Source organism: Notechis scutatus, chromosome 2, assembly GCF_049901735.1.
Source record: "Notechis scutatus isolate UNSWTSFEM ecotype Mainland chromosome 2, rNotScu1.2, whole genome shotgun sequence".
NCBI classification, from domain to species: Eukaryota; Metazoa; Chordata; class Lepidosauria; order Squamata; family Elapidae; genus Notechis; species Notechis scutatus.
The window spans coordinates 100,673,081-100,701,079 of NC_142010.1; the positions used below are offsets into that span (position 1 = coordinate 100,673,081).

At 38.0% G+C, this 27,999-nt stretch overlaps 1 protein-coding gene across 3 annotated transcripts in view; it reads left to right on the forward strand.

The window, feature by feature from the left end:
• The first annotated feature begins 6,346 nt into the window (after positions 1-6,346).
• EVI5L (ecotropic viral integration site 5 like) overlaps positions 6,347-27,999 on the forward strand; it is a 62,436-nt gene continuing 40,783 nt past the window's right edge. For 2 of the 3 annotated variants that reach the window (XM_087955557.1, XM_087955558.1), the window contains exons 1-4: positions 6,347-6,774; positions 18,682-18,908; positions 23,384-23,573; positions 24,139-24,363. In XM_087955557.1, the coding sequence (XP_087811683.1) occupies positions 18,727-18,908; positions 23,384-23,573; positions 24,139-24,363 (597 nt within the window). In that variant the 5' untranslated portion in view covers positions 6,347-6,774; positions 18,682-18,726. The remainder of the gene's footprint in view (positions 6,775-18,681; positions 18,909-23,383; positions 23,574-24,138; positions 24,364-27,999) is intronic. The other variant, XM_087955559.1, reaches the window with a different exon arrangement.

Genomic DNA, 27,999 nt, shown 5'->3' on the forward strand with positions numbered 1-27,999 from the left:
TTTGAAATGCAATTGACAATTTTCATCTACAGAAGGCACAAGGCATGGTTATCCTTACACAGTTTAAATTAACTACAAAATTAACTACAAAAAGGGGGAAGATGAGAAGGTAACTTTACACATCCTTGAGTATGGTATTTCTCATAAAAGACATATATTTCTTTTAAAATATAGGGCAATTAACAAGACATCTACAGGGCAGTTGAAAAACGAAATATGTCCATTTAGAAAAAATGATAAAAACAGGTTCTGCATGTGGATTTGCAGATTCAAAAATACTTGAAATATTCTAAGAACAGCCAGAGGACCTTGTGTATATCAATAAAATGCTCACTTAATTTAACAATATTTTACAGGATTTGAAAAATACATTCACACCTCTCCCTTAACAGGCAGGCACTTGGAATCCTAATTTGGACCCCTTTTCTGTTATTCCTATATGTGGAGAAAAGTCATCCTATTTTGTCATACCATGGGTTGGAGGTTTTGCTAGAATTCTAAGGTTTTGAAAAGCAAGGTTTGATGAACCTGGTGTTGATACAGGTTCTGTTGCAACCGAGAACTTAATGACTTTCCTTGTCTCTCCTTGCAAGGAAGAAATACCGTATATGCGGCGTATAAGGCGACCCCCAACATTTCCACTCAAAATATAGTTTATTATATACTCGCCCCCTCTTCCTTGCGCCTTCTACTTTTGCACTTTTTTTTTTTTTTTGAGGCACTTTTGTCTACCGTGGAAACGAATCCCGTGAAGCTGAAAGGAGCAGCCAGCCTTCTCCCAGCTCCCAAGGAAGCAGAGCTCGCACCGCCGGGCTCCGCTGAGGTATCCGGCTGGGGCTGTCAGGAGTTGTTACCGCTGGCGCGGCTCCGCGCTCCAGTCCGCGTTGCCTCGGGAAGGGAAAGGCAAAAAGGAAGAGCAGCGGCGGCGCTTTGCAATGGCAGCAGCGGCTCCTGGTTTTGCCTTTCCCTTCCCGAGGAATCGCGGGACTGGGCTGGAGCCGCACCAGCGGTAACAACTCCTGACAGCCCCAGCCGGATACCTCAGCGGGCTCGGCGATGCGGCTCGTTTCACTGGGAGCTGGGAAGAAGGCTGGCTACTCACTTCGGCTTCACGGATCATTCCATAACAAAAGATGCCTCAGCCAGCATGGCAACCGCAGTGCTTCCCAATTACTATTTGCCGGCGTATAAGGCGACCCGGCATATAAGACGCACCCCCAATTGGAGGCATCTTTTTTAGGGCAAAAAAGTCGTCTTATACGCCGGCAAATACGGTATATAAAGTACAAGCAGATGTTCCCTCATACTGTCCTTGGCTGCAGAGATTCCATTGGTCCAGGTTCATCACCATTTCATCAGTCTTGGCTGCAGTGCATTTCTCCTTCAAAGATGTGTTACCTTGCCATACCTTACCTGGAAATCAATATATTAGTAATGAGAATTCCTCCCTCTCTGAGATGCATGGTTCAAAAATACGTAAAATAAGTAAATAAATACTAACATTTGGCTCCAGTTTTTCCCTCATGGCAAGGTTTTCATCCCTATGCATCTATACTCACAACCTTGCAGAAATGCTTGCGAGCATCAAAATTTACATTAGGGCCTTATGTAATAATCCCGCCCAAAGCTGTTCTGATAAAATCTGTTTTGGTAACCAACAATGTCTCACGGCCTGAAGCATGTAACTTTATTGCATTTGGCAAAAAAAAAAGTGTAGCCAGATAGTTTGGAATGAGCTGTTCTACAATTTTCCCAATCTGGTGACCTCCAGATGGGTTGAGTATCACTCCACCATCCTCAGCCAACACAGCTACTCGTTGCGTTGCCTGGGAAGGATAAGGTTGTAGTCCAGTTGAGCTGGAAAGCAGAAAACTGGAGAACTTGTTTTGGATTACCACTCTGCGGTAATCTGGTTGGCAAATATTTGCAAATAAATCAAATTGTGGCAGCCAAGTATGTGTCAACACATTGTACGTACCAGTTTACTCAGAACATTGAGTATGTTGGGAATAAAACTGCTGTAGTTGAGCCTGTGCAGTGGCATATTGGGCAAAGTGTGCTAAAAAAGGATATACAATCCTTAGCATTAGCAGGAAATGTTGCATGCTATACACAACTAAATTTACAGAGTTTCTAGATTAAAAAGTATAAGAAAATCTCAACTAAGGCATGCTTGGAGCCTTACAAATGTAATGAAAAGGAATACAACATAATCAAAAAAGAAACCATAAAATCAAATTTTTGAGGGATGTATATTCATTAAGAATCTGATACATTTTTTAATATATCAAGTAAGTAAAATATTTCAAAAGCACTCGGAAAGAAAAAATGTTAGCTTGGTGTCTAAACTAGTAATTGACTTCTGGAGATAAAATACATAAAACTAGTGTGGCAATTGAGAAGACTCTTGTGGAAATTTGTAGATACTGTGGAAAGGGAACTTCACGAGGACAGTGGTGTCACCCAAGCAGGAAAAGCCCAAAGGGAACATCAAGCCAGACATAAAACAAACTTGCATAGGAAAAGAAATCAAATAAAAGGTATTAAAGAAGCCCCTTAGACAAAAGCCCAAATATTTAAGAAAACTAGGGAAACAAGAAAAGAAAACCCTTACAAACACAAGACATGCCAAATCAGCTAAACAAACAGACAAAAGACACAAAATATATTGCAAAGGAGACAGACAGGAGATTGCCACAAAACAAATATAAGAAACCATTAAGCAAAAAAAAAAAAAAAAAAGATTAGGACGAAACTGATAATCCAATCAAACCACCCCGCAAAGTTTGCCTTCTGAACCCCATGGAGTTTACCCTCTGGCGGAAATGAAGACAACCCCTGACAGGATTTAAAACATTAAGAAATACAAACACAAGCACGCACACACAAAATGAGAAAAAGGTATAAAAATCAGGGACTTAACCATACAAAGGTAGCTAGCCCAGGAACGCAGACTTCTTGCTATCTCTCGCCTTCCTGAAAAATAAAAAGATCCAGCTTTCAAGCAGTTGTCTGTATCCTTGCACCGGAGCTCTCCCAGTGGGAAAATCGAATCCTCAGAAGAAAGGCATTTTGACAGCCTTTCAACAATACCTATAAATATTTATATATATAGATACATTTTAGTACCTTGAACAAACAATTCCTGCAGTTCCCCAGTTGCACCACACCTTGCTAGAGACACCAAAGCACTGAACTTTTTAAACTCCCAAAACAAAATAAACTATATGTTCCAACAACAACTCCCAAAACAAAACAAAAAAGCAGATTACCCATATCAATAAGGAAACTTCAATCCAAAAAGAGATCACTCTGGCGGAAAAACAAATCTGGTCACGTTGCCAATTTCAAAAACCGATACAAAATTTATGCCACCAGATAAAGACTGAATGCACCAATTATCACATTAAACAAGAGGAAAACCTTCTAGCACCAATTCCACCCGAGCTTTTTACAATTTTGTAAACAACAAACTAAAAGACTCAAGGTCCATCCCTCCTTGATAGGACCTGATGGTAAAGACTGCAACGACGACACCATTAAAGCCAACATCTTTAACACATTCTTCGGCTCAGTATTTGTAAACAGCAATGGATCATGCCCAGTATTTCCTAGCCGTACCACAGATAACAACAATGATCTAATACATATCGATTTCACAGAAGACAATGTCGAAAAATCACTACGCAATCTAAAACCATCTCTATCTATTGGACCGGATGGAATATGTGCCTACTTCTTAAGAAAGCTATCCACTGCCATAGCCAAACCTCTAAGCATAATCTTTGAAAAATCTTTCAGGACCAGCTCCTTGCCTAACCTATGGTCACAAACCACAGTCATCCCCATCTTCAAAAGGAGACCCAAGCCTAGTTGAAAATTACAGGCCAATCTCCTTATGCTGCGTCACCTGTAAAGTCATGGAATCAATTATTAACCAATCCATCATCCTCCACTTAGAGACAAACAACCTACTCTCCAATAAACAATTTGGTTTCAGAAAAAAACTATCCTGTAATCTGCAACTCTTACACTGCAAAAACATATGGACGACACAACTCGACCAGGGCAAAGCAATAGACGCAATCTACATAGACTTCTGTAAAGCCTTTGATTCAGTGGTACACGACAAACTACTCCTAAAAATAAAATCCTATGGTATCTCTGGACAACTGAATAACTGGATAGAAGCATTCCTGTCAAACAGACAACAAATGGTCAAAATTGGGAGCGTCCCTATCAAATCCAGTACCTGTCAATAGTGGTGTCCCCAGGGCAGTGTTCTAGGACCAACTCTCTTCATACTCTACATAAACGACCTCTGTGATCATATTAAGAGCAATTGCGTTCTCTTCGCTGATGATGTAAAGCTGTTCAATACCACAGACAATACTGCTACCCTACAAAAAGATCTTGACTATGTATCTGAATGGTCAAACAAATGGCAACTTCAAATCTCAACAAATAAATGCTCTGTCTTACATATTGGCAAAAAAATCAGAAAATAAAATACAAGCTGAATAGTCAAGATCTTGTTGATGACCCAAGCTCTGTAAAGGACCTTGGAATACTCACCTCTAATGATCTAAGTGCTAGAGCCCACTGCAACTACATAGCCAAAAAGGCATTAAGAGTTGTTAACCTAATCCTACGTAGTTTTTCTCTGGTAATATCACACTACTAACCAGAGCATACAAAACATTTGCTAGACCAATACTCGAATACAGTTCATCAGTCTGGAACCCTCATTACGTATCTGATATTAGCACAATTGAGAAAGTCCAGAAATATTTCACAATAAGAGTTCTCCACTCTTCTACTCATTGTAGAATACCTTATGCCACCAGACTTGAAATTCTAGAACTAGAAAACCTTGAATTACGCCGTCTTCGGTCTGACTTAAGCATGGTATATAAAATCATACATTGCAATGTCCTACCTGTCAATGAATACTTCAGCTTCAACCATAACACAAGAGCGCACAATAGATACAAACTCAAAGTAAACCGCACCAAACTTGATTGCAGGAAATACGACTTCAGCAATAGAGTGGTCAATGTCTGGAATACTCTACCCGACTCAGTAGTTTCTTCCCCAAACCCCAAAAACTTTAACCTTAGACTGTCTACTATTGACCTCACCCCTTTCCTAAGAGGTTTGTAGGGGCGTGCATAAGCGCACCATCGTGCCTACCGTCCCTGTCCTATTGTTTCTCTTATTCTTTATTTTTCTTATATGTACCCATTTCATGTATTCACAACTATGTATACACTTATACTTATTATCTTGTAAACAATTGGCAAATCAAATAAATAAATAAATAAATAAATAAATAAATGCAACTGTCCCTAGTCCATCGACAACCTGGTGGGAGCAGCGGGCACCAGCTCTGCCAACCTCTTTCTAAAGAGCAACGCTGGAGAACATCCTTCGCGTGCAAAGTCCTCATTTCCGTCCCACATCATATACAATGCATATATTATACTGATCAGCGAAGGCGGGGTGGGGTGGGGAGGGAAGCCACGTCGGAATACCCCATCTATTGTACCAAGGCCCATTAAGGGGCAGCAGATACAGAAAGCTGCTTCTTGCCATCACTAAAACATTTGTGCAGATGTACTACTACAATATACTGCAGGAATATTAAGCGTATCCTAGTGCATTGATATAGGAAGGTATTTCCCCCCCCCCTTCCTTCTTAAAGAGTTTGCAATAGGTGTATTTCGATATTAATTGGAATATTGTTATTTTATCTCCTGCAAGGAACGCCCGCACGTAAGAGACTCGATGCAGAGAGAAGGGCGCGCGCCCGCGCGCGGGGGGGGGTAATCTTGTAATTTTAGACGTTGATTTCCTGACGAGGCGCCCGTTATTAAATCTCATTGGCTGGTCGCTTTGTCATTCCCGTAAATTCTTGAAGGCACAGCTGAACTCTCGGGAAACGGGAGTATTTTCCTCCTTTTCCACGTCCCGTCTCCGGAATGCTCTCTCTCCCTTATATTTAGAAATCTATACCGTCCGACTTTTCAAAAATTAACCGCCACCCCAAACCCCCCCCCCCTTTTTTTTTTTTTTTCTTCTCAAAGCCGGTAAGCCCTGGGCTTTTTATCCTCTCTCAGACGCTCCACGTTCCCGCGCCCTTTATTATTCCTGAGCTCAAAGGGGGCTAATAACATCCCCCCGCCCCATTTGCTTTACGAAACCAAGATAGGGGGGAAGAATTGTCTGTTGCTGTTTCTCGAGGTTCTATTGGTGGAAGTCGCAGAGGTGGGGTTAATATTCCCGCCCCTCTCAGGTTTTCCTTCCTCAATCGCCGCGCCTAGCGCCGCGAGTGGCTTCGTTTCCTTCGCTTTGCTCTATGAACGGAGGCATCTAAAAGGGCGGGACCAGGATCCGGTGCCTTGGCGAAAGCTGAATCCTTATTGGAGAATGTGGCCAGGTAGGAGGGAACCGAGAGCCCGGGGCCCGGATCCTAATTGGCCAAGTCGGAGCAAAGGCTGTGGAGGAGAGGGCGGAGTTCGCTGCCCATCAATCGGGGAGTGAATTGGGATTGCCGCGGGAGGCGGCGGCGGTGGTGGCGGTTCCGGTGGTCGGTCTTTTTCCGCCGCTGTCCGCAGCAGCTCCGGCTCCTCCATGGCCGCTGCGGTCCCTGGCGCGGTTCTCCCTGCCGTGCCGGGAGTGGGGGAGGCCGTGTCCGTGGAGGTCAGGCCCGGAGGCTTAGGACCCCCGCCTCCTTGAGGAGAAGGAGCCGAAATGGCAAAGCTGGCCGCGCAGGTAGGAGGGCGAGGGCGCCCGGCTCAGCTTCCCACCCCTCCTTTTTTCCCCTTCTCTCTCCTCCCCCCGTCCGCCCGCCACCCGGGCTTCTGGTAGCTGAGTAGCTGCAAAGGAATCCCTTGCTGCAAAGAGGGCGAAAGGCTTTCCTTCTCCATCCCTTCTCTTCCCGTGGAGAAAGCCTCCTTCGCCTCCCCTTCACTCTTGCCCTTCTTTCAGCCCCGAGGGTAGGGCCTCCGTTTGTCCCCGATATATGGGGGTACTTGGCCCGCCCGGATTGGGACCTCCCGATTTTGTCTGTAGGTTTCCACGCCTTGCTTGGGTTTTTTGGGGGGTTTTTTTGGGGGGGGGGGAGGCCAGGCTTTTTTCCCGGTATATCATTTTACTACCCCGAAGGAGGAGAAGCGCAAGCCATGCCCTATACCGAACCCAGTAATTCCCCTAGTCCTCAAGGGGAGGGGGGCATCGACCATCCCTAAAAGGAGGGGTTTCTCATTTCCTGCTCTCTGCCAACTCGGAAATGGGAGCCCCCTTTTCTGCTAGTTAGGTCTGTAATTATGATAATCATCAGGCAACTCTGAATGTAAACGGTGTTTGCTCCTCCACCGTGTTCGTGCATATATCATGAAAGCTCTTTTCTAAATGAGCATTGGGGCTAAGAAAACGTTGGAGGGTAGATAAGGTGCGCCCTGTTGATCTGAGGTTTGAGCCTGTTTGCTGGAAAATAAGGTTATCTTAGTATGTTACCTCTAATATTGGAAAGAATAGGTCCTTGAATACCACTTGTTAGGAAGCACAAGGAAAAGGGTGCTGTTGTGCTTCATTGATCTCTCACCTTGGTTTGGATCAAACATGAAGGTTTTTACATTGCTCCATGAGTACCCTGTGTGGACCAACACAGGTTCAGTTGCATTAAGAACCATTTTTTTAAAACCTAAAAAACGTTCTCACTGTCACTAATATATTTGGACAACAGTGAGATTGGCATTTACAATTCCTTTATATTTAAGTATTTCTATTTTAGTTCTTTTTATTTTCCTTTGAAATGAGTGGACAAAGGAATCCTCTCTCCTGTCCAAGAATAGTTAAGCCTATCTTCTTTATTATTGAGATTTTATTCTTGAAAACTTTTGGGAAATGTTATTGGGTTCATGTGGGTAAGAGATGTAGTCTCATCAAGCAGCCAAACTCTCATGTCTAGTGGGAGAAAAATACCACTTCTTGAATTCTATAGGCTAAAATTGCTGTAATTTTTTGATCAGAAGAAATGTTTTGATTTTAGACTTTCTATTAAATTCAGTCTCAAAGATTTTGCAAACACTAATTTTAGGTTGGTATTTTTTTCATGATCTAATTGACTGTTCAACATCCAAAGTAGATGCTTTTTACATTGTCTAGTTAGTAATATTCAGGTGTTGTTGTTTTTTACTGAAATTAGGTTAGTTTTAGGAATCAAGATAGAAAACATCCAAGACATTTGTTCTCTTGATACAACTTTCGTACAAAATGTTACCAACTACTTTTTGTTGAAAGATTACCACACATATTTGACTTTAGAGTTAATGCCAATAATTTGTGCAAAATGATAAATACAGAGAAGTTTGTTATAGAGTAGTCTTTTTTTCAAAGGAGAAATCATAGTTTGAAAAAGTTTGAATCCTTTTAAAGGATGGTTAGAAATTGGGTTCAGGAATTGGCAGTATGTTATTGAATTTGGTGAAAAGTAAGCAGGGTTGGCCTGGTTAAATATTTGGATGGTATGTGTAATAGGCTAAGAAGTTAAATTAAAAAAAAAACCTAGAGATGAAGGCTCAACTTTTCTATTGGTTTGACATAAGACTATTCACAAAATGTTTGTAACATGTCAGACTGTAGCCACATTTCATTGTTGAGTATGCCTTTGATTCTGGAAATAGCACCAGAGGGCCAAATTTAAACATAAAATAATTCTACCTTATATTTTACTGTTGTTCTTGCTGTTTGTTGCTACACAAGGCAAATTTACAGTTAAGCATTTGTACAAATACTATGTCTGGCCATTTTTAACCATGATATGTTATGATGACCTCTGCATTTTGTAATGGTTGAAAGCAGTGCTTATAAACCATGCTGTTTCATGTAAGTTAATTTATAAAAAAGTTCAAACTCAATTGAAATAAATGGTGTACATGCATGGTCTAATATATGAATATTCATTTAAATAGAGATACATGTAAAAATGAAACCTATTACATTGTATCTACTGTAAATACTAGCAGTTGATTTTGGAAATGTTAAATTGTAATATCTTCTATTCAGTATATAAAGATTCAGGCAGCCTGCCTGGCTGAAAATATGGCTACAGCCTCATTTGGTTGTAGATTACCTTGTTCCTGTACTAGTTCATTCCTCGGAGATTCTTTATTCACAACCAGGTCTATTAGCTATAGCTTTGTATCTTTAGATGGAAAATCATGAAGAAGTTGTAAACTGAACTTGAAAAGAGCAAACACATTTAAAAACATAATCATGCCCAGAGAGTTACAAAAGTTGAATGTAACCTGAAGGATACTTAAATGTTTTAACAGAAATTGAACATTGAGGTAGTGTATATACCATCAAGGACCAGTGGAAATCTTTCAAATATTAATAGACATTTGATTTTAGATAGTTGAAGCCCAATGTTTTAGCTTAAACAAAGGAGAATTGTTTCCAAACGATGTCTGTCAAAAGAAAGAAGAATTAATCTATTCATGGGTATAGACTTTTGTTCAGTGGCATACACTGAAAAAAACAACCCTTGAAAAGAATTGTAATTCTGGTTGCTGGACATGGTTAACTATCTGTAAAAATCTTTGCCAGATGGCTACCAATATAGTGGATGATTATTGAAAACAATCCTAGATCAGGATGTCTTCTTCACCTCTATTTTATATAGAAATCTTTAGCTTACTTTTTTTTAATGGTAGTGCGGAAAGGAAACTTCACGAGGACAGTGGTGTCAACCAAGCAGGAAAAGCCCAAAGGGAACATCAAGCCAGCCATGAAACAAACTTGCATAGGAAAAGAAATCAAATAAAAGGTATTAAAGAAGCCCCTTAGACAAAAGCCCAAATAATTAAGAAAACTAAGGAAACAAGAAAAGAAAACCCTTACAAACACAAGACATGCCAAATCAGCAAAACAAACAGACAAAAGACACAAAATATATTGCAAAGGAGACAGGCAGGAGATTGCCACAAAACAAATATAAGAAACCATTAAGCAAAAAAAGATTAGGACAAAACCGATAATCCAATCAAACCACCCCGCAAAGTTTGCCTTCTGCACCCCGCGGAGTTTACCCTCCGGCGGAAATGAAGACAACCCCTGACAGGATTTAAAACATTAAGAAATACAAACACAAGCGCACACACACAAAATGAGAAAAAGGTATAAAAATCAGGGACTTACCATACAAAGGTAGCTAGCCCAGGAACGCAGACTTCTTGCTATCTCTCGCCTTCCTGAAAAATAAAAAGATCCAGCTTTCAAGCAGTTGTCTGTATCCTTGCACCGGAGCTCTCCCAGTGGGAAAATCGAATCCTCAGAAGAAAGCCATTTTGACAGCTTTTCAACAGTAGAATTGTCTTATATTTGAGCTAGTTATGATGTAAACCAGCGGGCTTTTTTAAATTTTCACAATCCTTCTGAGAATCTAATGAAAGTTGTGGACACACACATCTTCAGGAAAATATAAATAAATTTATATGCACAATTTATTGATAAATGGCATTTCCTTGTCACCTTAACATCAAGTACCCATAAGTAAAAAATTACATTGAACATTTAAAAAATCAGCGAGCTTTTGAAAAATTTACAGTTTTAATTTAACATTCACATTAAGTTGATTGAGTAACAAATGTTCTTAATGGCTGGGTACTTTTTCTTTAACTTTTATCAACAGGAAAGAGTTTAAAACATAACATGGCAGTGATAATTATATATCTAATATATTCTATACTTTGAAATAAAACAGTGCCTTAATAATTTAATTAGATATAAAAACAAAAAAATTCCCAAATGTGTTTTTCAAAGTAATAGGAAAGAAATGGAAGAAATAAGGGGTTTTATTTTCTTGCTATTTTTTTGCATCTGGTTCATAACCTCTCTGATGATTATTCATGGTTTCCCAATAGTCCATGCACCAAATTTAAGTGCTGGTGTAAAAAAAACCTTTCTAGCCTCTGCTTTAATCCACTAGTGTAAGAGTGAATTATTACTAGGAATCTGTCTTCAGATATACTTAAAATTTAATATTTAACCTGTTTATTACTCAGTTTTAGAATCATGGCTTAAGTTGAACAAAAAATGGGATTAGAGATCTATTATGAAGTATGAAATGTCTCTGGTAAACAAGTATTTTTTTTGGGGGGGGGGGGATGAAATACCACAATACTACATATAAAATGTGAGGTTTTATTTCCAGTATTGGCCATATGCTTCCTATACTGTTGTCCAAGTTTTCTGTTACTTGTCTAAAGTCTCATTAGTCTAAAAACAGCAGCTAAGTAGAAATTTGTTCCAATTCATTTCTATATTATTATTAGATTTTTATCCTACCTTTTTATATGTAGCCTAACATAGTGAACATACTAAATACTGCTGCATCTTGTTTCCCTATAGAAACAAAACTTTGAGGTAGGTTGGGCTAAGAGAGGGTGACTGGCCCAAAGTCACCCAGCTGGCTTCATAGTCTTTATGAATTAAGAAGAAAATGCTTTCTTTTCAATAACTTTTAGAGAAATGTTTTATATGGTGATCCACCTTAGTCACAATTGTTACATGACTATTTATAGTTAAATAGTATTAATATTTGAATTGGAGTGCCTTCTGTTACAAAATAACTAAAATACAGCTTTTGGGGTATGATTAGTCTATTACAATAAAATCAATATTGTTTAATACTAGTATTTAAATTATGCTTATTTGAAACATAAAAAGCAAAGCAAATTCCCACATATCCTAATTGCTTAATAATGGCAAAACAAAAACCAAACCCACAAGCTCAAAACCCACATTCCAAATCCACTGTGTGCTATTGTAGACCTTATTTATGATTGTCAAGTGCTTCACTGAAGTCTGCTGAAGACAGGGTTATAAGAGGATGAGATCTTGTGCATATGAAATTTGTCTTTCTCAATTCTAGCACCTTCATACTATTTCTTTTTTCATCCTATGTTTTTTTTTACTGGACTTGCTCTTAATTGAGCAGTAGAGTTGATTAAACAATTGGATCTTGGATTGGCTTTATCAATTTTACTTTCTGGATTTCACACAAATACTGTGACAAACAGCAAACAGTTTTATTGTATCATCATTAGATCAGAAAGAACTGACTAATGTTAATGAAAATTTTCTCTATTAGTCAGACTTCTTGTCTGGCCACAAAATGATTTCACTGTTTGGGAGCCAGCAAACCCATTCTGATTTCTCCTGGATGCTCCAAAAAAACATAGATTAAAGATTGAAATGTATAAAAGGGGAATGCAGTAAAAACCTGATAGGGATAATTTTTCTCATTCCTCTAATGAAATATGATCTATAATTAATAATACACAAAAATTAAGTATACAAATGTTTCTAAGAGCACCCACCCTCACATACTTTACTTTTTACTTCCTTGATGTAATAGAAAAGAACCTCTCTGCCTAGGAGACAATTTTAAGGCATATAAACACCTGACTCTAATGGCTAGTTATAACACAGTTCTAGTGTGAAAGAATGTCAGTGGTATGTACTGATTTTTGTCTTCTGGAAGTGATTGTATCAATGATTTTTAGAGAGAAATTCAAGGTTTTGTCAGCAGTAATAAAATGGCTACAGATAATTTGCTGGCATTTTAAAAATGATTATTTTTTTCTAGTCCTAATTTTATGGCTCAAAATCTACAAACTGGGAACAACTATTATGAAATTAAACTTATTCAAGGTAGATTTCTTGAATAAAGGTGACTAAAGCACGTATATAGAGAGAAATATACATTTCTTAGTTTTAACATGAGGCTCTTGAACAGAATATTACAAAATGGAGCTCTTATAGTCATGTTTGTATATATTGAAACAATGGTAAGGTTTTTTGGCATTTGATCTGTCAGACAATTATTTTTTCTTTTCTTTTTTTTCAAGTACAGGGTTTGTTTTGGGGGGGATCAACCGAATATTCATTCATTGGTTGCAACAGGATTGTTGCCCAAGACTGATGTCACAGGCTGAGTGAAGGTGACTGATTACATTAAATTAAGACTTACACATTACCAACGTTAAAATGTAGATTCAATTAACTAAATTCAATCAAATATATAGAAGATAAAAAGAATGCTTAAAGGTACAAGAGTAAGCTTTGAAATGGAAAAAGAGAAAGGAGTTTGAAAATAGATAACCATGAAGTTAAATCTAAACATAGAGGCATACTTTTGTAGCACTTTTAATATTATTTGTGGCCTAATATCCAAGTTTCAGAGACAGATTTTGTCCCCTTAAATCTAAGATACTTAACACAAAAAGTTTCTACATGGGTATTTTGTTAGAGGGGTTGTGAATAAATTTGGGATGTAGTACACATGCCATTGGCTCTGCAGATCAAGAAAAACATGGACATGTCTCATAGGATACTATCAAATTTACCTTGCATAATTGCAGAGGGTAAGACATTTAAACAGATTAAAGAAAAGTCACTTTGGTGCCTTGAGAACAAATCACTAAAAATAGGATGGGATGAAAATTTTAGTTGAATTTCTGATTGCACAACAAGAGTTTTGCTAATGTAATTGTTTATCAGTATCCTATGTACATGTTTTATAAAGACTTTGACTTTTGTATATGTAACAGATACCATGAGAAATGAAAAAGGCTGCAACCTTTGATTCCAGTAAAATTGTGTGCTTGGAGTGATGTTGATCATACAGATAAGGGGGCTAAACCTTATGGACAATATAGCAGCTTAAATCAATCAGACAATCTGCTTTATAAGATTGTGGTTTCTAGAGAAATAAAGACTTTATAATAAAGAAATATTTCATTCACTTATTTTCAGAAATGTTTTGTGTCAAATGTCCTTGGGCATTTCAACCGACCTTAAGAAAACGGTTTTTGTGTAGTTGTCATATCTGAAAATAAAGCCTTTTATCTAGGATTGAAATTTCTGTTTTTCCCAAATGAAAGTCTGTCATTTGGGATAGGTTCAAAGACAAATTCAAGATCAATAAAAGCAGCATGAAAGGCCCCGTGAAGGTTGGCACAGTATTTTTCTTCTAGGTGTTGAAATTCAGGCAGTAGTCAATTTTATACTTGCCAGTTTTAACACTGGCCTGTTCATGGGTTTTTCTTAGACCCCCCCCAGACAATTGTAAAACAAAACTTTCTTGAATATGTTTTGCTGGTTACATGCGGCAGATTAATGGAATGATATTAGTGAAATTAGTGCTGAAATTAGTACCCATCAGTGAATATTAATTTTGAAAAGTTCAACAGGGATATCACCCCATCTGATGGCTTTGTCTAATTTAACCCTGTGCCTCAAATTTCTTAAAATTTTATCATTACAATGAAGGGCAAACTGGGAGATTAAGGGGTGCAAAATTCTAGGGTGAGACCTACTTCTGAAACTAAAAGGATTTGAAACTGCAATTGCCAATTCACTGGAGACAACTGATAGATTTAACCAAGGAGCTTCATTTTTTGTATTTTTGACTACAGTCTGCCAAATTAACTGCATTTCTCAGTTGTCACTTTTCTTCATTTAATTTGTATTTACTGATTTGTACCCTACCCCTTTGACCCTAAACATTCTTTATAGTAAAAATAGAACAAAATAAGACAGGAGGGTGGAATTAGATTGATTTGAAATATCTTATAAAAGTGTCCCAAAGGTGCTTTTTCAGGAGGCAACTGGATTTTTTTCTTTCTCGTTTTTGAAGACATTTCACTTCTCATCTAAGAAGCTTCTTCAGCTCTGACAGGATAGTGGGGAATGGAAAGATTTATATTCCTTGCAGACAGCTGTTCATTTGCATCCTTTTAGAGCATCACTGAAGCACTTAAGAGGTTTATCTGTGTCCTCGGCATCACCTGAGTAGTGCTCCTGCTTCCTGTAGTCTGCAGTTTTTTTCCTCTGGAAATCCATTCCTACTCCCACACCATTTAAAGGGTGTTCATCCCAAATTCTATAGCTAAAAATCTGTAGAGATTCTCAGTCATCCAGGTCATCCAAAGGTACTTTTTCAGGAGGCAACTGGACTTCCTTGTTTTTTCTTTTTGAAGACATTTCGCTTCTCATCCAAGAAGCTTCTTCAGCTCTGACCGGATCGTGGGAATGGAAGGGTTTATATTCCTTGCAGACAGCTGGTCATTTGCACAGTTTGGCTTCCATTTCAATGACCCTCTAAAGCAGGGGTGGGCAAACTACGGTCCGTGGGCCACATCCAGCCCGTTGGTCTTTTTTATGCGGCCCGCCGAAGATTGGTCCGTATGTAACCGCGGCCACTTTATCTATCTATCTATCTATGTTGTGCAAATTTAACTATGACGCCAAACTTGAGTTTTGGAGGGTGTCTCGGAGAAAAAAATAGTTATTTTTCCTACCCTGAGTACGGCAGGCGTCTCTTCCACTTAAAAAACAAAACTCTTTCCTCCCCTCGCTTTGAAAAGGGGAACTGTTAACAAATGCAGTTTTTTATATGTATCGTATCTTGTGCTGACCCGACCCGTCCGTCAAATTTTAAAAATCAATGCGGCCCCCGAGCCAAAAAGTTTGCCCACCCCTGCTCTAAAGGATGCATATTACTAGCTATCTGCAAGGAATATAAATCTTTCCATTCCCCATTATCTGGTCAGAGCTGAAGAAACTTATTGGATGAGAAGTGAAACGTCTTCAAAAGAAAAAACAAAGTCCAGTTGCCTCCTGAAAAAGCACCTTTGTGACAACCATGACCTGGATCACTGAGAATCCCTACAGACCTTATAAAAGGCAGTTTAATGAGATCCTACAAACTATACAGCAGCTTAGTGGACTCAATAAAACTATTGAATCTATATTTTAAAATTACTTGAAATTTTTCAAGTGTTTGCCTTGTACCACAATTTATTGAGTTTCGTATTGCAAATTTCACTATCTATTCATTGTATATTAGCAAAGTAAGAGATCGCAAAGAACAATTTTAACTAATAAACATCAAAATGGACACTAATAAACATCAAAAATAAACAAACAATTCTCTAATGTCACGTATACCTAATATGTTTTCAGTTTTTCCTCCAGACCATAGCAATTTTACCTATATCTATATACTGCCAAGAGTATATCTCAAGTTGTTAACATTCAGAAATCTCTATTCAAAACCAATATGAATCACAGGACAACAATTCTCTGTTTCGATCCACAATGGTTTTTTGGATCCAAATATTTTTTTTCAAAGGAGATTTAATTACTGCCTGTCTCAAAACACCTAGCATAATGATATGGGGCATTTACATTTTTCTGAATCCCCCTGCCAATCTCTTTTTGCTACCTATAACCAGATAAAACAGATTGCATATTGAGATTATAAATTATGAAATGTATTGATTCTGTATTTTATTCTGCTTAGATTGCAGCAAATGAAGTTGATCTCCAAAATCCTGATTTGGTGGTCCTCTAGATATTGTGAATAGTATAGAATTTAGAAATAGAAATACAATACTATAGAATACAATACAATGCAATATGTTTATTGGCCAACTCTGATTGGACATGCAGGAAATCTGTCTCTGGTGCATAAGGTCTCAAGGTACTACATTTCAATAAAATTATGTGCTATGAGTTAGACCAGGAGTCCCCAACCCCTGATCCATGGCCTGGTACCAGGCCATAGGCTATTGGGATCCAGATCACAAAAGTTGGGGGTGAACATGGACAAAGCTGCATTCCCTTCCTCCTCTCTGCTGGTCTGCTAAGCTGGAAAGGTTGGGGACCGCTGGGTTAGATAACCACCTCTACATTTTTCTGCATTACACACCAGCTAGCCAGCCGTGTTAGACCTTCAAGGGGAAGGTCTTGCTTCAAGGGGACTTGCTTCAAGTCCCCTTGCTACTTTTTTGGTGGAGCAGTATGCCTGCAGGTACAGAACAGTGGCTGGGTGTCAGCATGGTGATACTGGGCAACTGAGGAAATGTTTAACAAAGGACTAGATTTCTCTAAAACTAACAGAATAAGCATCTAAAATGCAACTATTATGCATTGTAAAATGTAAAGGTATTCTTTTGAATTAACCTAAAGCAGAATCACTGTGCATGAAACATAGCAAAAGCCACCAAATGACCAATCTGTTCAACAAAACAAATAAGGTAAACACTGAGTAAAATTATTTACAAGGCTTTTTACAAATCATGAAGTCTGAAAGTGTATTCACTTATTTATTTAGCATATTTATATAGCTGTCTATCCAGAAAAGTCTGGGTGATTGATTAACAGAAACAGAACAATCAAATGGTAGAAATCTACCCTGTTTCTCCAACAATACGGCCTCCCCCAATAGGAAGTCCCAGCATGTTTTATAGGCATGAAATGAAATTAAGCCCCTCCCCCCATATTAAGGCCTATATTAAAACATGCGAAATGGGGGGGGTGGTGGGGGCTTGCCGTTAGGAAGTACTTTTGTTGCACACCCAGATATGGTGCTGCCTGCGTTGACCCCGATACGAAATGCCCCACCAACACCGAGGTCAACATCCAATCTGTCGCTGCCCGCCCGCCCGAAGATGCAAGGGGGGGAATTAAGTCACCCCCGAAAAGACGGCCTAGCCATTTTTTCGGGGCTCAAAAAAAAATAAGACCCGGCCTTATTATATGAGCAACACGGTATTAAAAAGAAACTGGGTCAACCCCCATCCCAATCACATTTATATTAAATATAACCACAGCCATCCAATTACTCCATTAACATCCTTGACCATAAGGCCTAGGGAGAAAAAGCCAGGTCTTCACAGCCCTCTGGAAGGCCAACAGGGTTGAGATTGTATCTCATTAGGGGGCTGGTCCATGAGGAAGGTACCCTGACAGAGAAGGCATGCTTCCTGGGGTCCACCAGGTGACACTGCTTCACCAGTGGGATCTGGAGCATATCTAGTATACCCTATCTGATAGGGTGAACAGAAACCATCTGGGAGAAATGGCTCCACAAATTAGTACTTGGCAGGCTTCTTAGGACAAGCATTCTGCATCAAAACCTTTTTCAGTCTGATTAAAGTCAGGAGAGAATGAAACAGAGCTGTGAAAGAGAAATGTAATCTACGTTTATGATGTCTTATTTCCTTTAGTTGTCTTATTTCCAAACAGCAGCACCTCCTCCAAATTGCTCCTGTAGTTTTTGTTTAATTTTCAAATTAATTATATTGATCTAGTATTATATCGGTTTAGTTTCTCTCTAAGAAACTTTTTACTTTTTTTGTTTCTGTTTAATGTTACAAGCAGAAAGTGATTATATGGATGTCTTTTTGAAGAAGGCTTGTAGAATATTCATAATATTCTGCTATAAAATACAATGTGCTGTTATGATTGTTTGGTAAGGATAACATTTGTGACTTACGTTCAAATTATAGTGGCTTGTCTTTGGAAAAGCAGTTCACATCCTTTGAATATTTTACAATTTTTACAGCCAAATGTTCCTAAGGGTTATTGGTAAAATCCAAATGATTATCTGAAAAGAAATACTTCTTCACAAAATAAATGTAAAAAGAAAGACGGAACCCTTGGTTATCTGTTACACTGTTTCTTTCTTATTTGGTCTGTAGTAGCAATTTAATATTGAACTAGAAAAATTGTGATCCAATCTTGTGAACATCTTATTTGGGTATCAGTTATAAAGAAGAAGAGAGAAAACCACTGCTGTTTTAAGTACTATGTTGTCTTTTACAGGTGATTCCTTAACTTTCCTGATCACTGTCTCCAAATACTTTCTAAATGAACATTCCTGTTACTCTCAAATTGCTGGAAATGGCAAGTCCAGCCATCAGCCCTGACTCTTCTTCCCATGAAGGACTTTCTTCTGTCAACTCGATGCCTGCATGTTCCCCTACTTCCGATTCTGAGAACCTGAGCCCAGATGAGTTGGAGCTCTTAGCCAAGTTGGAAGAACAAAACAGGTAGGACATTCTGAAGGTCCAGTACTGCTCTGATATTGACTGAAAGCCAGAGGATATAAATAGCTTAATGTTTAAATATTAGTCAGATGTTTCAGTTTTACCGGATGGCCCTGTAAACACAACAGTTTAAATACAGTATTTCTTGAAGCATTAATGTACAAATACTAAACAGATCTTTATTACCCAGTGGATGACAATCATAGATAACAAAAAGTTTTGATTCTTCCCTTTAATTTATCTGACAATATTGTTACTGGGCATTAAAAAATATCAGCTTCATTATCAACGATCTTTATGTTTTATATCCTTTTCTTGGATAAGTTATTTTACCATACATCTTTAGTAATATTGGATGGCTAACAAACAATACATTAAAAACCCATATTAATAAAGAAAATGATATAAAACATTCAGAACCAAAGATGGAGAATCTGCAGTTCTAAGGGACCCCAAAACCCAGTTATTCAGTCTTGCTAAGATTGAGTTGTAGCCTGTTCTTCCCAGCCAGTCTTTCACTGCCTCCAGGCACTGGATAAAAAACTTATGGCAACACTTGTATTGCCTACACCAGAGATATATAACTGCATAGCATAAATTCAGAGGATACCTCACCCCATGGCAATGGATATTTTCGCTTAGTGGCTTCATGTACCGTATTTATCGGCGTATAACACGCACAGGCGTATAACACACATCTTCATTTTCCGGAAGAGGAAATTTCAGGAAAGCTCCGTTTTACACCCCACCGCCCGCGCGCTTCAATCCACAGTGTCCCATTCTGCCTGCCTGCCTGCCTGTAGTTTCTGGTTGTTTGGGAGCAGCTTCGGCTGAGAATAATAACTATTCGCCTCTTTTACTCAGCCCGAAGCTGTTCGTCAACCATTAACTTGAGCAGGCGACAACCAGACTCGGAGCACTCGGGGCGGTGACGGAGTGGGGGTGGGGAAAACGGGCGCTTCAGGAAGCTGTGGCGACAGGAAAAGCCCCCCGCTTCTTTGAAGCAGTTTCTTCCCTGTGCTGGTGGAGGAGCGAGAGGCGACTGAGAGAGCTGACCCAGAGAAAGGACGGCTTCGATTCGCTTCCTCCCTCCCTTCTTTCATTTGTGTCCTGATCCCCGATCCCAGCAGCATTCACCGAAGGCTTCTTAACGTTATATCGGCGTATAACACGCATACATCATTTGCCCCCTATTTTCAGGGGAAAAAAAAGTGCGTGTTATACGCCCGTCTCTGATCAGAAATGATGAATAGGAACAGGCAGAGTTGAGCCTATGGCACCCCACATATCATGACTAGACTTCTCCTTTTCCCATCTATACCAACTGGGACTGACCTCCAAAGGAGAACCACTGCAGAACTCTGCTCCACTCTTCTCAATTTCAGTATAATACCACAATCAATGCCATTGTCAATATTTAAAGCTTCCAAAAGAATCAGAAGGATAGGATGGATCCACCACTCCATTATTAGCCATCTAGTATACTCAGTGCCATCTGAGTAATACAGCCTGACCTGAAACCCAACGGGATACGTCCAGGTACTCTACTTCCTAAAAAGGGAAGGTTGGAAACTGGACAAAAACTATCCAGTATGGTTGGCTACAAGGAGGGCTTCTTCAGGAAGACACAGATCACCGCTTCTTTCAGAAGAAATGGAACCATCCCTTCCCATGCCTCTGTCAGTTCCACAGGACCTCTCCAGCCAGAGTTCACCTCTAAGCAAATTTGAGTTACTTGATCTGTCAGATATCTAGAATAATCCTCAAGTGATATCACAAGGGCTCCCCTCGCCCCTCTTTACCAATAAGGAAACTAGTTGTCCAAAAGGGCTGCTGCTCAGCTCTTTAACAGATTTAAAGTTTATCCACTTTTAATGGTTTACGGCAAACCATGTTCTCATCTACTTGGCTTGGATCACACTTTGTTTCCCTCCAGTGATGCTTGGGGTATGTCTTGTGTCCTTTCATCTCCTGGGGTACTTGTGAAAACCAAGGAGTACTTCAAGGTCCAAAACCACAAAGTCTGCACAGATTTAATCCAATTTAAGACTGTTGTTGCTACATCTAAGGGCATGCAACCAAGTTTCAACAAAACCATGAAGTTCCCTCTGGAATGCTTTCATGTTAATCAGTTGCTTGGAACAAATCAAATCAAATCAGGCCCACTTTTTGCACAGTGGTGAATAGGTGCATAGAATTCCCAAGGCTAAAGGAGAGTTAGTAAGGAAGATGACCTTGATGAAGGTATGCAGGAATCATTAGCTAGGTAAAACAGGCTGAAACATTTTAAGTTCAGAGCAACAAGATAGTATTTAGAAATGGCTAAGGCAGACATTTTCCTAATTTAGGGTACAGCACAGAGGTGGTATTCAGCAGGTTCTGACCAGTTCTGGCACGGAATTTTTGAATAGTTCAGAGAACTGTCAAATACCACCTCTGACTGGCCCCGCCCCCATCTATTCTCTGCCTCCCACATCCCAGCTGATTGGCTGGGTGTTCTTTTGTTGCCCTGCACAGGAGAATGGAGCTGGAAAGCAGGTTAGTGGGGTGGGGAGGGAATGCAGTAACCTTCCCCCAGGAGTGGGATGGGAATAGAGATTTTACAGTATCCTTTCTCTGCCATGCCCACCATGCCACACACACAGAACTGGGAGTAAAAAAATTTGAATCCCACCAATGGTACAGCACATTCAGACTTGGAAGATTCTGTTATTATATCCAGTCTCAGTAGTAGTTCTAGTCCTTCTGGGGAGTTGTTTTCTTGGTCTGGGCTACCTAGTTGACAGGAATGATCTATGCATGATCCTGATATCAACATCCCACAATATCAGATTGCCACTGCTATGGGACAAAAACTGGACTTAGTTTGTATGCTGCCAGAGATTCAGTAGCTGCGCCTCAACCCTATCTCGGCAATCTAGAATGGCGTATTATAGAGAGGGAACTCCCCCACCCATCTACTGATGTTCAGCTAAGTTTTGGTAACACATATGAGGTCAGCCCTCCCATTTATAACCAGCAGTTTCATTTAGAAATTAACTTTAATCATATGGAACAATCTCTGTAGAGAATGAACACTCTTATTAATGATTAAGAGTCATTTTGTAGTCTCCTTGAGCTTTCTATCATGTTCAGCTTCAATTCCTCCAGAATATCAAAAGATAGCCAGAGGTGCAATTTGGGAATATTTCTACTTCTCATTCACAAAATCAAATGATACTTGTTCCAAAGGAATTAAATGTTTTCCCTTATATCAATTATTGTATTTCCCATGAGATAGATGCTAAAGCATAAATGCTAAATCAGGCATGGAAGGAATGGGGATGGATGAATGTCTACCTATTTATATATATATAATTTATATTAATATTAATAATAATGATGATGCTCAAGTTCCATTCAAACTAAGAATAGAATTTGGCTTAAGTAGATCCAGATCCAGTACCAATACAGCTATTAGTGGGAATCCTAGATTGACTTTGCCTTCAGTTAATTGGTATGCCTGGATTTGACAGTTGTTTAAGACATGTAAAAGAGTTAGCTTATTTCTATTAATATCTTAATTGATTGCTATATGATCATGTTGTGACAAAGTAACATCAAATGCTTTATTGTAGTGAAAAATCTTATACAATGAATGTAGTGAGAATCTGAAACACATTCATGTTGCTCTATGCTTATTGAAGTATAGTACTGTACAGACTGCTCTTGATTATAAATGTACAAAATTTGGCTAAAAGGTGAAAGAATCCTTTCAGGCTGGTACATGGTACAACCTTGTACAAAATGAAATTGAAAATGATTTGTAAAAAATGACTAAATTCAGTTTGCTTTAATTTTACGTATCCAATTTCTTTCACTGCCCATCTCAGCCAAGTGACTCTGGATGACTTAGAATTCTAAAACTCTAACACTGATAAAACAATTAAAAACAATAAAATAATAAAAAATATCCAAAAATACATACAACTGCCAAGATAGTTAATCAATTAACAATAATGCAAAAAACTGGGACCCTTAATTTTCTTGTTTTATCACAGAATACAGTTTCCATTCAAATTTAACTGATAAAACCAGAATGTGTCTAAAGATAGAAATGTTTCTCTATAGCCTTGATTTTAAATATATATTAAAATTCTTTTACAACTAAAAAGTATGCCATGTTCTGTCATATTTTCTCTATCCTGCACCTCAAACAGAATAATTTGCATAAATTACAAATTTATGCATGTATCCTTCCATTCCTGTTCAGAATTGGAAGAGTTTCTGATGAATATTCAACATTACAAGGGACTTGTAATGTCCCTTTGTTGATTGGCAATCCTAATCTCTACAAGTGTCATAATGCCTCTTAGTTGAAATGTTTGAAGAAGCTTGTTTACGTGGAAGTTTCATTATGCTCTGGAGCATTTGTTGTATTCTAACCTAGTTATGTAACTGGTAAGAAGACAACTATTTTTTTTTTTACATTTTTCAAGGCTTTTGGAAGCTGATTCAAAGTCATTACGCTCTATGAATGGCTCACGAAGGAATAGCGGGTCGTCTTTGGTGTCCAGTTCTTCTGCATCATCTAATCTGAGCCATCTTGAAGAAGATACCTGGATCTTATGGGGAAGGATTGTCAATGAATGGGAAGAATGGCGGAAAAGAAAAGAGAAGTTACTCAAGGTGAGGAAAATAATTGCTTCTCTAGTGGTACACATATTTTATAAGACTTGAAAGTCATAGACATGTTTACATTTGTTGCATCTTATACTTGCATCTTATCCAATAATTCCTTTTTTGATTGTGTATTTCTTAATTATATTTATGGACTCGGACAAAAAAGGCAGTGAGGGAAAAATTTTAATGTAACAATAAAGTGTATTACCTGACTACTGGCTCTTTGCAACAAATGCATGTGAAATGGTGATGGAAGAATTCTATAAAGCTGAGGGCAAAAACCAGAGGAGAAACAAATTGTTTTCTAAAATCCAGTTGATTAAGGTATTGAATGTTTATTTTGTGGATTCAGATAAACCTTAATTTAGAAACTCTTCATTAAGATAACTTACTGATGTGTTGTAATTTTGGATGCAATAACACTATTGTACCCAGTATTCCTCTTAGTTTATGTCAAGAGTTTAAAATTGACCGTATCCCTTTATAGAAATATGGAAAATACTTGAAGTGTGAATCAGCTTTGCATAATATCACTTAGAGTATCTTGTAGTCTTTTTTCTCCATTGTTTAGGAACTCATAAGGAAAGGAATCCCTCACCATTTCCGAGCAATTGTTTGGCAGCTTCTGTGCAGTGCCACAGACATGCCTGTGAAGAATCAGTATTCAGAGTTGCTGAAAATGTCTTCTCCTTGTGAAAAGTTAATCAGAAGAGACATTGCCAGAACATATCCCGAACATGAGTTCTTCAAGGGGCAAGACAGTCTGGGCCAGGAGGTTCTCTTCAATGTTATGAAGGCAAGTTTAAGACAACCCCTTTTTTTGTCAAAATTACATACAATGGATATCCCTTTATATGGAATAGAGGTCTATTTCATGAAGTTAACATCAGCATCTCAACTTAAAATCAAACGAGTTTTTGTTTATCTAGAATGTCAGCTTTCTTCATTTGGCATCTCTTTGATTGATGTTTATAATATTTCTAGATCGATAATTATCCTTGCAGATCATATTAAAACTGTTTTGCATGTTAATTGTATTGGAATTTAATTGGAAAAATAGTCTTATTCTAATAAATTATTTTTCCTTTTAAGACTGCATATGCAGCAAAGATCAATGCAGAGATTGATTTAGAAAATGAATTGTTGTATAATAGCTACAAATGAGGCAGAGTCATCTCTTTGATATTTCTTTTGCAGCCTCTGACATACTATAAAATTAGTTTTTTCAAAAGTAGGGCCCTCAGGAGTGCTGGAATTTAAATTCCCAGAATCTTCTCTCAGTGTGTCCTTGGCTTTTTTTTTTAAACTAATAAGCCTGATGAAAATTTCTGAAGGCCTATCACACTCCCATTTCATTTTGGTTTTATATATTCACAGTTACATAATTAATGAGTTGACTAGTTTCTGTAGATGAAATAGCTCACTCTTCTGTGATTTTTCATAACAATTCTGGGAAGTAATCTGAGCTAAGACAGTGCAGGTGGCCCAAAATCACCCAATGGCCTTCTGTGATTGGAGACACATACACTCAAACTGTCCTATTTGTTTTAGTAAAACTCTTTCTATGGCTTGTTTCCTTTTTACCAATTCCCCTTCCCCATGTGATTCTTGAATTTTCATGGCAATATTTCATTTACACCTCAATGTATAATTTCATGTGGTTCAGCAACATTCACACTGTATAATTGGTGTTAGGTACCATTGGGGATTAAGTCATCTCCCATTTGATTATAGTTATTTAGAACATCCAGAATTTTTCCTTCTTTGTTGTGATTAATGTATGCATATATCCAATCTATCTGTGAATATTTACAATGTCCTATATTATCGTTTTTTCTTTCACTCTTCTCTTTATCATTGTCTCTCATGAGCAATAGTACTATTGTAGGTTTTTCCTACTAAATCAATATCGGTAGTCTTGGAAATACTTTTTCTGTGGGTTTGAGCTTCTTCAGCGACAGACCGAAACCTCGTCTCTGCGAGGCTTCGATCCGTGCTCGCCGCTGGAGCACCCCAAGCCGGCTGGTTTCGGGGCTAAGCCACCCCGTAGAGGTGGTGAAGAGGGGGGAGACTGCCTGCAGGGTTGAGGAGAGCCGCATCTCTCCTCCCCAGCTGGCCATTACTCCCTTTCCCGAAGGCGGTTGCAGCGGTGGTCAGACATGGCCACCACAAAGAAGAATGTGCAGGAGGAAGATAAGAAGAGAAAGTTTTGGTTGACCGGGTCAAACAGCAAAAGCAACAAATAAGATACCCTGGAATAGAAACTGTTAAAAAACAATAACATTGTTCCCTAAGAAGATTTTGAAGCTGCGAAGGAGAGAGAAAAGGGAAAAGATTTGGTTTTCTCCTTTTCCTATACTGACAGCTAAGAGACTTAAGCAAGAAATTGGAAAAAAATCCACTTTGACATCAATAGGCATTTAATGCTGAAAATAAAAAGTCAAAGGGATAATAAAGATTTCTGGATAATTAAAAGTTTTTGAAAACAGGAAAGGAGAGAAAAAGAATAAAAGGATAGGATCTGGAAGGGAGGAGACTGCCTGGAATTAAAAAAGAACTTACAGCAAAATCTCAACAAGACTTCAAAAGATACATTCTAACTGAAATATCGCAACAAAAACCCCAGGAAGAGAAAGTCGAAAAAGAAATAAGAAGATATAACTCGGGACTATCTGGATTACTTGATGATTTCTGGATTTTTGGTTATTGTTTTGAATGACTAAAATCAATCGGGTGGTTGTTTAAAACTGTTTAAAATAGCTCCACTTTTAGAAGAACTGAAAATGGAGCTTAAAAAGTACAAAGAAAATGCACAAGAAGGGAGAGGTTCTTTTGGCTTCGTATTTCAGTTCTTAGAAATGGAGATTTGGAATTATGAGAAACAACAGGAAATGCCTTCAGAACAAGAAGATTGTGACAAAGAAGAAGCCATCTTTAATGAACAAGTAATCTTAGATGGGGGAAAAAAAGGAAAGGGGGGAAAGAGAATGGAAAGTTTAAGATTGGGAAAAACAACCCCCCCAAAAAATAGAGTGAAAAATAAGTATAAAATCAGAAAGCAACAGAAGAGGGAAATGCAGAAGAGAGAATTAGAACTAGAGAGACAAGGGGGTAAAAAGGGGAGGGAGAAGATGAGAGGGAAGAAAGAAAGGAAAAGAAGTTATAAAGGACAGAAGCAAAATATAGAGAAACAGGGCCTATTTAGAGATAATGGGTGAAAACTTAATGGAAAAGGGGATTCTGCAAAGGTATATAAGATGGTATGGTTATATTAGAAGCAGAAATAATTTTAGAAAATATGAAAATGTCTGATAAAATAGGTATCATAATTCAGTGGAATGCTTGTCAATAAATAAATGTAACAAAAGGTATATTTAATGATTTATAAAACGTGTGAAGAGAAATAAGGGAAAAATTAATTATGGAGATTATATGTGTTTTTAAGAAAGTATGATATTTAATTGAAAAGTGTTAAAGATGTTAAGATTATTAATGATAGAACTGAACTGGAATGGAATGAGGGTTTATAATTGCATATATTTACAATCTTTTTTTTTTTAAAGAATATCGTGTGTATTATAAGAATGTACCAAGCAGAATTCAGTTGGAAGTTATATATTATATTGAAGGTCATAAACTTAAGGTATATATTGAAGTTTAAATAAGAGTTGAATGGATGTAATTAAAAGATATTAAGGTGTCATACTACAATTAGTAACTACAGGAGAAAATTTGTTTAATGAGAAAAGATAATATGAAATTGAAACAGAACAGACAAAAGTATAAATATAATAATTTGAATTGAGATGAGATAATCAAAATAAAATTGAGAAAATTAAAAGAGGGGAAAAACTATATAGAAAATGTAAAATAGTATAAGATATGGAACAGAATACAAAAAGGAGCATGAAATTGAGTTTTGTGTCTGTATAACGAAATTCAACCCGGGACCATGCTATTTTCAAAAAAGATGTTCTACTTGTATTTTGTGTGTGAAAACCCAAATAAAACTTTATTGGAAAAAAAAAAAGGAAATACTTTTTCTGTAATAAATATGTAATATGTATTTAAAAAAAATATCAATAGTACTGAAAGGTTTAAAAAAACAAAAAAAAAACAAAGTAAACTCAGAAAGGAAAAGAAAGCATAGAAAGTACAAGAAAAGAGGGGAAGAAGGGAAGAAGAGAAAGAAAAAGAGGAGAAGAAATGACTTTTTTTGGGGGGGGAATACCATTTATTTACAAGTAGTAACATTATTTAAAATGCCACATTTCCTGCTAAAGTCACTACAAAAGCGAATAGTAGAGGGATGCAAGCAGGAAAAGACCCCAGGTGCTCTTCATCACAATAGAAATTTAGTAATTCTTCACCTCCTATAAGACTACATGCAAGCTTCTCATCTTCCTATAAACGATTCCTTATCCATATGAAA